This window comes from Cannabis sativa, chromosome 9, assembly GCF_029168945.1.
Source record: "Cannabis sativa cultivar Pink pepper isolate KNU-18-1 chromosome 9, ASM2916894v1, whole genome shotgun sequence".
In the NCBI taxonomy this organism is placed as follows: Eukaryota; Viridiplantae; Streptophyta; class Magnoliopsida; order Rosales; family Cannabaceae; genus Cannabis; species Cannabis sativa.
The window spans coordinates 3,753,058-3,766,071 of NC_083609.1; the positions used below are offsets into that span (position 1 = coordinate 3,753,058).

At 32.3% G+C, this 13,014-nt stretch overlaps 2 protein-coding genes across 7 annotated transcripts; one reads left to right on the forward strand and one right to left on the reverse strand.

The window, feature by feature from the left end:
• The first annotated feature begins 4,828 nt into the window (after nt 1-4,828).
• On the forward strand, nt 4,829-9,551 carry LOC115723401 (probable boron transporter 2). Of its 4 annotated transcripts, none has more exons than XM_030652876.2 (13): nt 4,829-5,180; nt 5,791-5,991; nt 6,105-6,187; nt 6,277-6,469; nt 6,561-6,699; nt 6,816-6,981; nt 7,197-7,363; nt 7,453-7,626; nt 7,729-7,824; nt 7,917-8,051; nt 8,152-8,471; nt 8,583-8,850; nt 8,928-9,551. In XM_030652876.2, exons 2-13 carry the CDS (start codon nt 5,870-5,872, stop codon nt 9,264-9,266), a joined length of 2,202 nt encoding a protein of 733 aa, XP_030508736.2. In that variant the 5' UTR covers nt 4,829-5,180; nt 5,791-5,869; the 3' UTR covers nt 9,267-9,551. The 4 variants fall into 4 exon arrangements, with proteins under 4 accessions (XP_030508736.2, XP_060959980.1, XP_060959978.1 ...); XM_061103995.1 differs by having other exon boundaries at nt 4,859-5,180; nt 5,763-5,991; XM_061103998.1 differs by lacking the exon at nt 4,829-5,180 and adding an exon at nt 5,250-5,606.
• A 60-nt stretch (nt 9,552-9,611) lies between these two features.
• On the reverse strand, nt 9,612-11,368 carry LOC115723439 (uncharacterized). 3 transcript variants are annotated; one of them, XM_030652930.2, is made up of 5 exons: nt 11,214-11,368; nt 10,960-11,030; nt 10,826-10,870; nt 10,001-10,098; nt 9,612-9,867 (listed from the first exon to the last, which is right to left on the reverse strand). In XM_030652930.2, exons 2-5 carry the CDS (start codon nt 11,011-11,013, stop codon nt 9,789-9,791), a joined length of 276 nt encoding a protein of 91 aa, XP_030508790.1. In that variant the 5' UTR covers nt 11,014-11,030; nt 11,214-11,368; the 3' UTR covers nt 9,612-9,788. The 3 variants fall into 3 exon arrangements, with proteins under 3 accessions (XP_030508790.1, XP_030508791.1, XP_030508792.1); XM_030652931.2 differs by having other exon boundaries at nt 10,960-11,033; nt 11,214-11,332; XM_030652932.2 differs by having other exon boundaries at nt 10,960-11,063; nt 11,214-11,329.
• Between the last annotated feature and the right edge of the window lie 1,646 nt (nt 11,369-13,014).

The following is a 13,014-nucleotide window of genomic DNA, read 5'->3' on the forward strand; positions in this document are numbered from 1 at the left end:
CCATCAACTTCGAAGATTTTAAGAGATATGGTTTTGATTAGAAACATAAATAAAACAAATTAAAATGCATGGTTAAAACATGTAAGTATTTTCACATTGGGATCATAAGTTAGTCTAGAGAGAAATAACATTATCTTATCAGAACACCAAAACTTGCACATCAAGTAAATTTTATTGTCCTAAATTTATATTCCAAGAAGTGGGATACAACAAACCTTTTGAGTTTTTGGAGAAATTTTGAATCTTGGACAGCTTGAGATTAAAACAATTGGTCTTAAATTTAGAGACAAAACAAAAAATCATATTTGGAAGTTTTTTTGACAAAAACTACTTAATTTGTTATACACTATACAACACACTGTCAATCTAGATATCATATTTAGACATCTTCAATTGCTTTAAACATTTCAAAAAAATAAATAAATAAATAAATAAACAACAACAACAAAAATTGCTTTAAGACTTTGTGGTTACCCTTATATATATATACTCCAAAAAGTAACTTTGGACCCAAAAATGTAATTTTCAATTACCTACGACTTAGAAAAAGTCAAATTTCACATCTTTATTATGTGAAATGGTTAAGTATTGTGTAGCACTTTCTGCAACATTTAACCAACTATAACGGTTGCTTGAAAATTCAGAAACATTAAAAGACATTTTAAACATATTTTTCAACATAGGGCTCCATTTTTGACACATAAAATATGTTGGTTGCTTGAAAATGGAACCATATTTAGCCAGCAATAACACATGAAATATGGTTGCTTGAAAATGATCCATATTTAACTTCCTTTATTTTTACTATTTTAAAAGACATTTAATTTATAACATTGCTACTGGTACCAGTGGTGCTCATTATTTTTTATAGGTGACGCTCTATAATTAGTTAGCGATATTTCTTAAAAATTATTTTCTTAAGTTATATGAGACTAGATACTTAATTATACTAATAACGGTATGATACTATGGAGGGTGTTAGGCACTAGTGCCTATTAACAATTCTCTTAACTTATATATCGAAGCTTTCTACAACATGAGCATCAAAATTCAAAGCAGAACTTCCAATATGGTCATATTATGCTATGCATGATATTCCATTGTGAACAATTTTAAGAGGATTAGAATAATTTTAATAATATAATATTAAATAAAAATAATTGCTAAAAGTTGAACTTTCTATAAAATTAATTCGCAAATTAAACAAATTTTTTTATAAAGTGGTCAGTCAAAAATTTGAAGAAAAAAAATGTTGAGAGTTTAACAAATAATTACTTAAATAAAGGAGTAATTTACAGTAGTTTAACTACCGATTGTAAATAAATATTTAAGTTTGATTTTTAACAATAATAATACTTAAGTTATAATTTTAAAACTCTGTAGGTACGTAGCTGATCGTTAAATGTCAAATTATTATCCACGTGTTATTTTATTTAATATTTAATAATTGGGTACCTACATAATAAATTTTGAAATTATAACTTAAATATTTATATCGTAAATTACTATAAATAAAATTATTGTGCAACATTATTATAAAAAAATTATTGTGCAAAATAAAAGAAAATATGTCCTTTTTTTTTCTAATATAAAAGAAAATGTTAACACCCCTAATTCTCTTAAAATAAATTACGTAGAATATGGCATTTTTTCCTTAAATTTCATAAATATGGAAAAATTAGAAATTTACTTAACTTATGGTTTTTTACAATTTAAGTTAGTTGTATGGAAAAATATTTCCATATTTTTAAATTTTTATTAAGTAAAGCCACATTTTCATTTTATTAACTTATGTTTAGAGATTTCTAATATTTTTTAAAGCAAACACAGTATTTTTTTCCTATAAATTGCAGCCACAACAAAACAAATACAACCATATTCAAATGTAAAGTACCAGGTTACTTTCAGAGATAATATAAAATCCTAAGATTAAACTAGCAGGTGACTTTTTTCAAGACATGATATTTTTTTCCTATAAATTGCAGCCACAAGAAAACAAACACAACCATATTCAAATATAAAGTACCAGGTTACATTCAGAGGCAATATAAAATCCTAAGATTGAACTAGCAGGTAACTTTTTTCAAGACATGGTATTTTTTTTTCCTATAAATTGCAGCCACAACAAAACAAACACAACCATATTCAAATGTTAAGTACCAAGTTACATTCAGAGGCAATATAAAACCCTAAGATTGAACTAGTAGGTGACTTTTTTCAAGACATGGTATTTTTTTTTGCTACAAATTGCAGCCACAACAAAACAAACACAACCATATTCAAATGTTAAGTACCAAGTTACATTCAGAGGCAATATAAAACCCTAAAGATTGAACTAGCAGGTGACTTTTTCAAGACATGGTATTTTTTTGCTACAAATTGTGGCCACAACAAAACAAATACAACCATATTCAAATGTAAAGTACCAGGTTACATTCAGAGGCAATATAAAACCATAAGATTGAACTAGCAGGTGACTTTTTTCAAGACATGATATTTTTTTGCTACAAATTGCTGCCACAACAAACACAAACACAACCATATTCAAATGTAAAGTACCAGGTTACATTCAGAGGCAATATAAAACCCTAAGATTGAACTAGCAAGTGATTTTTTTTCAAAACATGGTATTTTTTTGTTATAAATGGCATCCACAACAAAACAAACACAATCATATTCAAATGGTAAGTACCAGGTTACATTCAGAGGTAATATAAAACCCTAAGATTGAACTAGCAGGTAACTTTTTTCAAGCTAGACATGGTATTTTTTTCCTATAAATTGCAGTCACAACAAAACAAATACAACCATATTCAAATGTAAAGTACCAGGTTACATTCAGAGGCAATATAAAACCATAAGATTGAACTAACAGGTAACTTTTTTCAAGACATGGTATTTTTTCCTATAAATTGCAGCCACAACAAAATAAACACAACCATATTGAAATGTAAAGTACCATGTTACATTCAGAGGCAATATAAAACCCTAAGATTGAACTAGCATGTGACTTTTTTCAAGACATGGTATTTTTTGCTACAAATTGTAGCCACAACAAAACAAATACAACCATATTCAAATGTAAAGTACCAGGTTACATTCAGAGGCAATATAAAACCATAAGATTGAACTAGCAGGTGACTTTTTTTAAGACATAGTATTTTTTTGCTACAAATTGCATACACAAGAAAACAAACACAACCATATTCAAATGTAAAGTACCAAGTTACATTTAGAGGCAATATAAAACCCTAAGATTGAACTAGCATGTAACTTTTTTCAAGACATGATATTTTTTTCCTATAAATTTTAGCCACAAGAAAATAAACAGAACCATATTCAAATGTAAAGTACCATGTTACATTCAGAGGCAATTTAAAACCCTAAGATTGAACTACCAAATGACTTTTTTCAAAACATGGTATTTTTTTGCTATAAATTGCAGCCACAACAAAACAAACACAATCATATTCAAATGTAAAGTACCAGGATACATTCAGAGGCAATATAAAACCCTAAGATTGAACTAGTAGGTAACTTTTTTCAAGACATGGTATTTTTTCCTATAAATTGCAGCCACAACACAACAAACACAACCATATTCAAATATTAAGTACCGAGTTACATTCAGAGGCAATATAAAACCCTAAGATTGAACTAGTAGTTGACTTTTTTCAAAACATGGTATTTTTTTGCAATAAATTGCAGCCACAACAAAACAAACACAACCATATTCAAATGTAAAGTACTAGGTTACATTAAGAGGCAATATAAAACCCTAAGATTGAACTTTTTTCAAAAACATGGTATTTTTTTCCTATAAATTGCAGCCACAACACAACAAACACAATCATATTCAAATGAAAGTTCCAAGTTACATTCAGAGGCAATATAAAACCCTAAAATTGAACTAGGAGGTGAACTTTTTCAAGATATGAGAGTTTTTTGTTAAAAATTACAATCACAACACAACACATTACTATGAGATTCAAAATAAAAACCTAAAATTAAAATTCCTTATCATTTTTCCTAAATAATATGTTAACTACGTCAAGAATGTAATCAAATTCAATAGTTTCTTACTTTTGTTTATTTTGACTTCAGATTTTATTGATTTTCTTCATTGCTAGTAGGAACATGAACAATAAGATGAAGAATGATAATCACACCATAGGAGAAGGAAAGAAATCATAGAGAAATCGGAGGAGAAGGAAAGAAATCGTTGAGAAATCAGTGGAGAAGAAGAAAGAATCGCACGATAAGTGAATTTGGATATTTTGGGTGTGAATTTTATAAATGGAAATATCCTTTTATAGGTATTTTATTTTTTCCATTTTTTAAGTTTTTTATTTTTTCCTTCAGATTTTAAATTTTTTCATTAAATATCCATATTTTTCAAAATGCATTTAAGAAATTCCATATTTATAAAAAAAAGCCCAATTTGTTATGTCATGGAATAAATAAACTGTCCTGTAAATTCTGTAATTAATAATTTTCTGACCACCAAAAAATGAAGAAAAACAAAACATTCTCTCCACCTTGAAGCACTACATCTATATTTCACATTACATAATTTAGTTGGTCAACGGTCATAACATGTTACATAACATGTTACATAGCTTGAATCAGCTGTTTCCAACCTTAAATTGATACATTGAATCCCCTTTTTCTCTTTTGTCCTTTTTGATTGCCACCACATTTGAAATTCTTGTCATAATGTATAACAAATATCTGTAATGTTTTTCTTTACACTTATCCCCAAATGGAACATCAATCCACAAAATCAAAACATTATACTTACAAGTTACAACAAATAAACAGATATGTTTATTTATTTCATTAGTGGAGAAAATATCTTCAACAATGATAATAATAACACTTATTCCCTTTTTCTTATTTTTTCTTAATAATCATCAGAAATGTTTAAACAATTGTAGATTTAATAGAGGCAGATGTATAATAACAACAATAATAGTTAGTACATACAAGTAGTGGGGCAGCATACATAATACATATTTACAAGCCAGCTTTGCCATATCTACCATTTGTAATACTAGTAAAGAACAAATGGGTTTTGTTTTTCTGGCATTTCTGCAATGCTGAAAAAGGAAAAGGAGTAACCTTTACTCAGTTCTCTCCCAAATCCAAACCCAGAAAAAAGACTACATTTTTTTCAGTTGGTAACTATTTACATCTTGTATCTACTTTGAATCTACAGTCTTTCTTTCAAAAGTTGCATCTTTTCTTCTTCTTTCTTTATATTGGGTACCTTTTGCTGCCTTCTTAAGTTTTATCTTTAGATATGTTTATGGCTTTTTTTCTTTTTTGCTTTTGTGTTTGGTCATGATCCTTTCAATTCCTTTTTGACCCACATTTTAGTATTAGTATCAAATCTACTGTTCCCTTTCTTCCCCTTGTGACCCACATTGCCATCAGCATCAAATCCACAGTTTCTCTTCTCAAAACTTTCCTGGCTTATTTTGGAGTCTTCCCATTTAACCCTCCCTACATATTTTTCATTTAATACAAGAAAACAGCAAAAAATAATTTCTTTTTGAATACTTCCTAGTACTTGTCCTTGTAAAGTTTTTAGCTTGGGATGCCTTGTAAGTGTCTTCTGTGACTAGTTAGTACACTGTTATTGGGATTTTAGATTTTTGGATTCTGGGTTGTGATTGATTTGCATAAATCTGAGTATATCTGAACTAGTTTGAATAAATGTTCTTGGTTGACTTGGCTAAATCTATGCAATTTTCATTTAGATTTACTTGTCATTCCATCTGTGTTTAGCTCACCACCTTGGCACTAGAGGGATTGCTTCAAGGCTTCTTCTTTTCCCATCAATTTTTTGTTATTTCACTCAATAATCATGCAAGAGCAAGAAACCATGGATGAGATGTTTGTTCCATTTAGAGGAATCAAGAATGATCTTAGAGGTCGGTTGATGTGTTACAAACAAGACTGGACTAGTGGTCTCAGGGCAGGTTTCAGGTAAACATATTCTGCTTCCCAAGAAATTTTCAACTCTAGTTTTCAATCAACTGGTTGAAAGTATTGCACTTTTTTTAATAGTGTTTTGTTGTTAACATGTTTGGATTTCTCAGGATTTTGGCCCCAACTACATATATCTTTTTTGCATCAGCAATTCCAGTCATTTCATTTGGAGAACAACTAGACAGAAACACTGGTAGTAAAAGTTCAAATGTTGTAGAAATTAATCTGTATACAGTTCAAATGTAGTAAAAATTAATAAAAGTTTTGTTCTTTCTCTTGTAGAGGGTGTTCTCACAGCAGTTCAAACATTAGCATCAACTGCTATATGTGGAATTATCCACTCTATAATTGGTGGACAGCCTTTGTTGATTCTTGGAGTTGCTGAGCCAACTGTGATTATGTACACATTTATGTTCAATTTCGCGAAAAACATACCAGATTTGGGACCAGAACTCTTTTTAGCTTGGTCAGGATGGTATGTCTTTTCATTAATTTCTCAGCTTGTTTACATTGTTGTGTGTTTTGTTGGAAACTTCTTTGATGATTTGTTTTATCTTTATGTGTAGGGTATGTGTGTGGACAGCTTCATTGCTGTTCCTTTTGGCTGCACTAGGGGCTTGTTCTCTAATAAATAGGTTCACTCGTCTCGCGGGCGAATTGTTTGGCTTTCTTATTGCATTACTCTTTATGCAGGAAGCAATCAAGGTAATGAACAGATTTCTCCTTTTAGTTTATCATTTATTTATGCTTCTAGTCTTTTCATTGTTTGTTACTAGTACTACTACTGCCTTGTGATTTGTGTTTTGAACCGTGAATGTTAGGGAGTTGTTGGCGAGTTTTACATCCCCGAAAGGGAAAACCCGAATTCTATCGAGTATCAACCTTCATGGAGATTTGCAAATGGGATGTTTGCTTTGGTTTTATCATTTGGCCTTCTACTCACTGCACTAAAGAGCAGAAAAGCAAGGTCTTGGCGGTATGGATCTGGTAAGTATGATTAACATTTAAATGTGATGTTATGTATGGAAATTTTTAGAGACAAGGCAATAAATTAAGTACATGAGCATCATGTAATATGAAACTCATTAAAGTTAACAGTCAAGTAAGTGGTCTTTTGAAGGCATTGCTAATGAACAATTCTGCTAATAAGGTTCATGAAAATCATGCAAACATATAGGACTCATGTTCAAATTTTTCGTCAGGTTGGATGCGAGGCTTCATAGCAGATTATGGTGTGCCTTTCATGGTTTTGGTGTGGACAGCTGTGTCTTATGCACCAGGCAAAAGCGTTCCAAAGGAAATCCCTAGGCGCCTCTTTAGTCCAAATCCATGGTCGCCTGGTGCTTATCAGAATTGGACTGTCATGACGGTATGGCTATGTGATTGTTGTTATACCTGTTGAATTTTTTACCTTTAGAAAGGAAGTGGTTCCCAATATTTTCCTCTCTAAAACTACAGGAAATGCTACAAGTGCCGATTCTTTATATAATTGGAGCAATTATTCCAGCAACAATGATTGCAGTGCTGTATTATTTTGATCACAGTGTAGCTTCACAACTTGCTCAACAGAAAGAATTCAATTTGAGAAAACCACCTTCATACCATTATGATTTACTTCTATTGGGTTTCATGGTATGCAAACTCAGAACTTTTTCCCTTCTCTTTGACATAATTTCTCATTTATATTATCATGGAAATTATGTTTAATTTTATGGGGTTTCCCTTATGTGATAGGTCATAATATGTGGTCTCCTTGGTATTCCTCCTTCCAATGGAGTAATTCCACAATCTCCTATGCACACGAAAAGTCTAGCCACACTTAAGCAACAGGTAGATTCTTCAACCGAGAGACGAAATTCTTGTTGTGCATAGATGCATTCTTCAACTATGATCATCTGAATAACTAGTGAGTCTTGTTGCAGTTGCTTCGCAGTCGATTAGTAGCTGCGGCCAAGAAATGTATGAGTAAAGATGTAAGCTTGGGGCAAGTGTATGGAAGCATGCAAGAAGCATATCAGCAGATGCAGAGCCCACTTCACCACGAAGCTTCAGCTACGGTATAATATTTTGTTTTCGAACATAGCTTAACAACAGGCCAAGATGATTTATTAGTACACACTTTTGATTTTACAAGCCTAAACATACTTATAATTACAGGGATTAAAAGAATTTAAAGACACAACAATTCAAGCAGCTTCAAGCACGGGCACTGTAGATGCTCCAGTCGATGAGACAATGTTTGATATTGAAAAGGAAATTGATGATTTATTGCCAGTCGAGGTGAAAGAACAGCGTGTGAGTAACTTGCTTCAATCGACAATGGTAGCAGGGTGTGTTGCAGCAATGCCTTTCTTGAAAATGATCCCAACCTCAGTTCTCTGGGGCTATTTTGCCTATATGGCCATAGAAAGCTTACCGGGTAACCAATTCTGGGAAAGGATTTTATTGCTCTTCATAGCTCCAAGCAGAAGACACAAGTAAGTAACTATTTCAGTCTTTGTTTTCTTTCAATAACTCATCCATTTAGTGTCATATTCCCATTTTGTTGGTGATTGGATTAATTTACTTGCATTGATGCTCTTGTTCAGAGTGCTTGAGGAATGTCATGCCACCTTTGTTGAGACTGTACCTTACAAAACAATTGCAGCGTTTACAATCTTCCAAGCCTCTTACTTGCTTGTCTGTTTCGGGATTACATGGGTTCCTATGGCCGGAGTTCTTTTCCCATTAATGATCATGCTTCTGGTTCCTGTGAGACAGTACATTTTGCCCAAGTTTTTCAAAAGTGTTCATCTTCAAGATTTAGATGCTGCCGAGTATGAGGAAGCACCTGCTTTATCATTCAGCCTAGCTGCTGTAAGCTACTACTCATATCTTTCGGTTTTTTGGTGTTGAATAATGCAATGTAATATTTCTTTATTTTCTCATACAAGGATGGGGACATAGGAAGAACAGCTTCGTTTGCTGACAATGGAGAGGTGTTTGATGGCATGATTACTCGAGGCAGGGGTGAGTTCAGGCGTATGTGCAGTTTCAGGGTGTCAAGTTCCGGTTCAACACCATCAAAGGAATTCAGACGTGTGCAGAGTCTGGTGACAAGCTCCACAGCAACAGCGTCAAAGGATTTCAAACGTTTGCAAAGTCTACAGATTCCACGGCAATCAGACTTGGTGCATAGCCCCCGTTCAAGTGAGCTGAGTCCTCGGCTTGGTGGAAGAGGGTCTCCAAGAACCGGAGAACTAAGACAATCAAATCTAGGGAAAGGTGGTTAGCATTGGAAAAAACTCATTTGTCAAATGAAATTTCAATCACCACTAGCAAGCCTTCGAAAGCGAAAAAAATATACATAGCCAATGTTTTCTGACTTAATGAGCCCTTATTATTAGGATGAAAGTTGTCTGAAAATGCAGCAAGTCTGCTGGACATTTTTCTAGTCTTCATTTTTCTGAGCATGATGTTTCATATTTTCCAAATGCATTCAAAGGATGCTATTATTTTGTACCACAACTTATATCAAAGGATGATTCTAAGTAACATTTAATGATTGGTTTTTATTCTTTCCCTTGTCTCATGGCTTGTTTATCATTATTACTTTCATAAAATTCAAGACTAACAAGTTAAGTAATGCTTAAGCATGCAACAACAACTTATAGTTTTTATCCAAAAAAGCCAATTCAACAAAATAGCCTTAAAAGAAAGCTACATTTATGATTATGACTCTGTTCTCATACCAAATCTCAAATGTTAAAAAATTAAACAAGAAAAATATCTCATCGATACAAACTCGAACAACATCAAGAAGTCTTGCTGAATTTACGACCAGACATCTTCTCGGACTCGTACAATATGTGATTTATAAGCCCCCTTGCTGCACTGCAGATCAGAACACAAAAAAAAAATAAACTTTCTAACAAATTGTTGTGATCAAGAACTATCTCTAACGAGCTTTACAGCTACTTCAAGCTGCAGATGCATAGGAACTAAGAACTAGGCAAAGCAAACTTACTCATCCTTGAGCTTTTGAATTTTCTCTGGATCTGTCTCATGCATGTTTTTTTTGAACTGCTGCCTTATCATTCCAACGAGAAGTGGAGTATTATTTTGCTGCATTCATGAGTTCAATGAAAGACTTCGATTTCTCAGTTACAAATAAAAAGAAGAAAAGTATATCAATTTATAAATAAAACTGACAAATGCAAGTACCCAAAAGGACATTTTTTTTTAACAGAAAGAGCTTAGCCTCAAATACTCAACATTCTTGTACTAGTAATAGATCTGCATTGTTCAGCTAATCAGATCCACATACCTTAAAAAATCCAATCAAACATATCTTACTCTAAAGTTGTTATTTTTACAGCCATTTGAATATTACCCTTTCTCCATTTTTGTTTTTCAATAATGAAAATCAATTAGTTTACACCACAAGCTGAATGTTTACAGAATAAGAATAAAAATAAGAATGGAACAAAATTTAAAATGCATAAAAAGATTTGATAAAAGTTTTATCATAGTGGAAAGGTCATCTATTGATATGACATTACAATACTTTAAAATTCAACCAAGGGAATGAAAATTCTGTTCCATTTTATTACTTCTAACCAAACGCGATCTTAGTTTTCTCTAATGAAGATCTACATTAGCTAATTTCAACATGAATAAATACTAGAAAGCTATCTGGTTAGCATGATTGTTCTGCATTTTCTTAGTAATTTATGAATGAATCATTAATAAACTAGTGAGAGATCATTAACAAAGGATACCAAACTTACTCAATACAGAATTAGACATACATATGTAAATATTATTAACCAATTTTGAAGAAAGAAATTACCCTGTGACCAATATACTTAGCTCTTCGAAGACACTCCCGGTAAAGCTACAAGCAATAAAGATAGAATTCAAGCTTATGCATTTTCAAGAACAATATTCCAATATAAAAAAACAAGAGAAATTAATGGGACTAACTCTAATGGCATTGTTGGCAAGTTCAGGGGGCAACGCAGTTTGCAAAGATGGCATCTTTTCTTTCTGGGTTTCTGCTAAATTCACACACAGATTTAAAACATGAACTGTTGAGCAACAAATTCATGATAAATGAAAAACATAATACAGTGAATCAATCAAAACACTAAAAGGGCAAACTGATCGAAACCCAGAACAAGAGAAAACATAAAGAAGATGGGAAAAGGGGAAATCGGTGTAAGAAAGATAGATCATACCTTAAAGTGGAGAGGTTTAGCAGAAAACTATGATATAGTCTGTGAAGTGTGAAGGGCAACGACTCCAACTCCGAGCAAAATTTTTTTTTTTCTATTTTTTCTTTTATTAAATTTATGTCCTTGTTCTTAATATTGGTTTTTTAAAAATAAATACAGGGCTGGGCCGGGCCGTGTCAGATTTCAAGATGGAAGGAATGAGAAACTCACAAAAATATTGAATTTTTAGTAAAGATTTACATTTATACTGTCACACGGCAAAAATTAGATTTAAATTAGATTTATACTGTATTTACCTTTTTTTTTTTTCTTTTATACTTTAGATGCCAAAAATCACATATTGAGCCTCTGTCTTCTACATCCACAGAGAGAACTACTCTAGCAATACGAGAACACCTGAAAACAACTATTAATTTCGGCAAGATGGAACAAAAATAGAGAAATCGACATCAAATAAATAATCATAGCAAAACAACTGTAAAACAACACTAAAAAAATTAAAAAAAAAAAACAAAAGAAAAAAATGATTAAAAAAAGCTAACTATCTTCTGCATAGCCTCAAACTAGATATAATAGCGACTATATTTGCAAGTCCAGTCTTGAAAAATCAGAATAAAAAAAACTACTAAAATAACATAAAAACAAATGTAAAATAATGAAGCAAATATAACCACTTAAAAAAATATATAAAAGAACCACACCCTTCAAATTTTTTTTGCCAATGAACTTGTCAAGTGTATTTATAGGAGAATCAGAATAAAAAAACACAAAAACAGCCATAGAGAAGGAAGAAGAAATATATTTATAGCCCTCATTTTCCACACACGTATAGAACTACCGCATCAACACGAGAATACTTGGAAAATAACCATTAATTTGGCGAGATGGATCAAGAACACGTATAGAACCACCACATCTTCCTCATTTACGTTGATGATATTATAGTTGCTACTAAAAATATTGCAACATTGAACAAATTCATATCTACCCTTGATGCACAATTCAAACTAAAGGATCTTGGCAGTCTACATTTCTTCCTTGGTCTCGAGATAGCCAGATGTTCCAAAGGAATATTAGTCAGTCAAAGACCCTTCACACTCCAACTGCTAAAAGACTCATGTTGCCTCGACTCTAAACCAGTCTCAACAATGATGATGGCACGCTCTTACAAAATTCAACTCAATACAGAAGCTTAATAGGGAAACTACTTTATCTCACCATCACAAGACCTGACATCAGTTTTACAGTAAATAAACTCAGCCAATTCCTCCAATCTCCAAAGCAACCTCACTTACATGCTGCAACTCGAGTCTTACAATACCTCAAAAGCTCCCCTAGGACTCTTCTTTTATGCATCATGTTCAGCTCCCCAATTTTAGGCCTTTGCCAGTGCTGATTAGGGAGCTTGTCTTGACACTAGAAGATTTATCTTAGGGTATTGCGTTTTCCTTAAACAATCACTCATCTCATGGAAATTCAAGAAATAACCAACTGTTTCTCGCTCTTCAGGTGAAGCAAAGTATAGGGTCATGTCAAATGCTACTTGTGAACTTACATGGCTACGTACACTCCATCATTAAGGATTTCAACATACAAATACAGCTGCCATCTATACTCTTTTGTGATAATTCAGCAGCAATCCACATCACAAAAAATCACGTCTACCATGAAAGAACTAAACATGTAGAAATTGACTGTCACATTGTTAGAGAAAAAGTCACCAATAACACTATAAAGATGAACCATGTTTCTTCAAAAACCAACTAAGCCGACATCTTAACAAAACTACTTTTCCCAAACCATT

Bases quoted from the DNA above. Each gene is read 5' to 3' on its own strand.
- LOC115723401 (XM_030652876.2), top strand. From the start codon at position 5,870: ATGCAAGAGCAAGAAACCATGGATGAGATGTTTGTTCCATTTAGAGGA. The intron at 7,364-7,452 runs GTATGGCTATGT...CTAAAACTACAG, and splicing joins AGAATTGGACTGTCATGACG to GAAATGCTACAAGTGCCGAT. The intron at 7,825-7,916 runs GTAGATTCTTCA...GTCTTGTTGCAG, and splicing joins TAGCCACACTTAAGCAACAG to TTGCTTCGCAGTCGATTAGT.
- LOC115723439 (XM_030652930.2), bottom strand. From the start codon at position 11,013: ATGCCATCTTTGCAAACTGCGTTGCCCCCTGAACTTGCCAACAATGCC. The intron at 10,871-10,959 runs GTTAGTCCCATT...TATTGCTTGTAG, and splicing joins TTGCCAACAATGCCATTAGA to CTTTACCGGGAGTGTCTTCG. The intron at 10,099-10,825 runs GTAATTTCTTTC...TCATGAATGCAG, and splicing joins CTAAGTATATTGGTCACAGG to CAAAATAATACTCCACTTCT.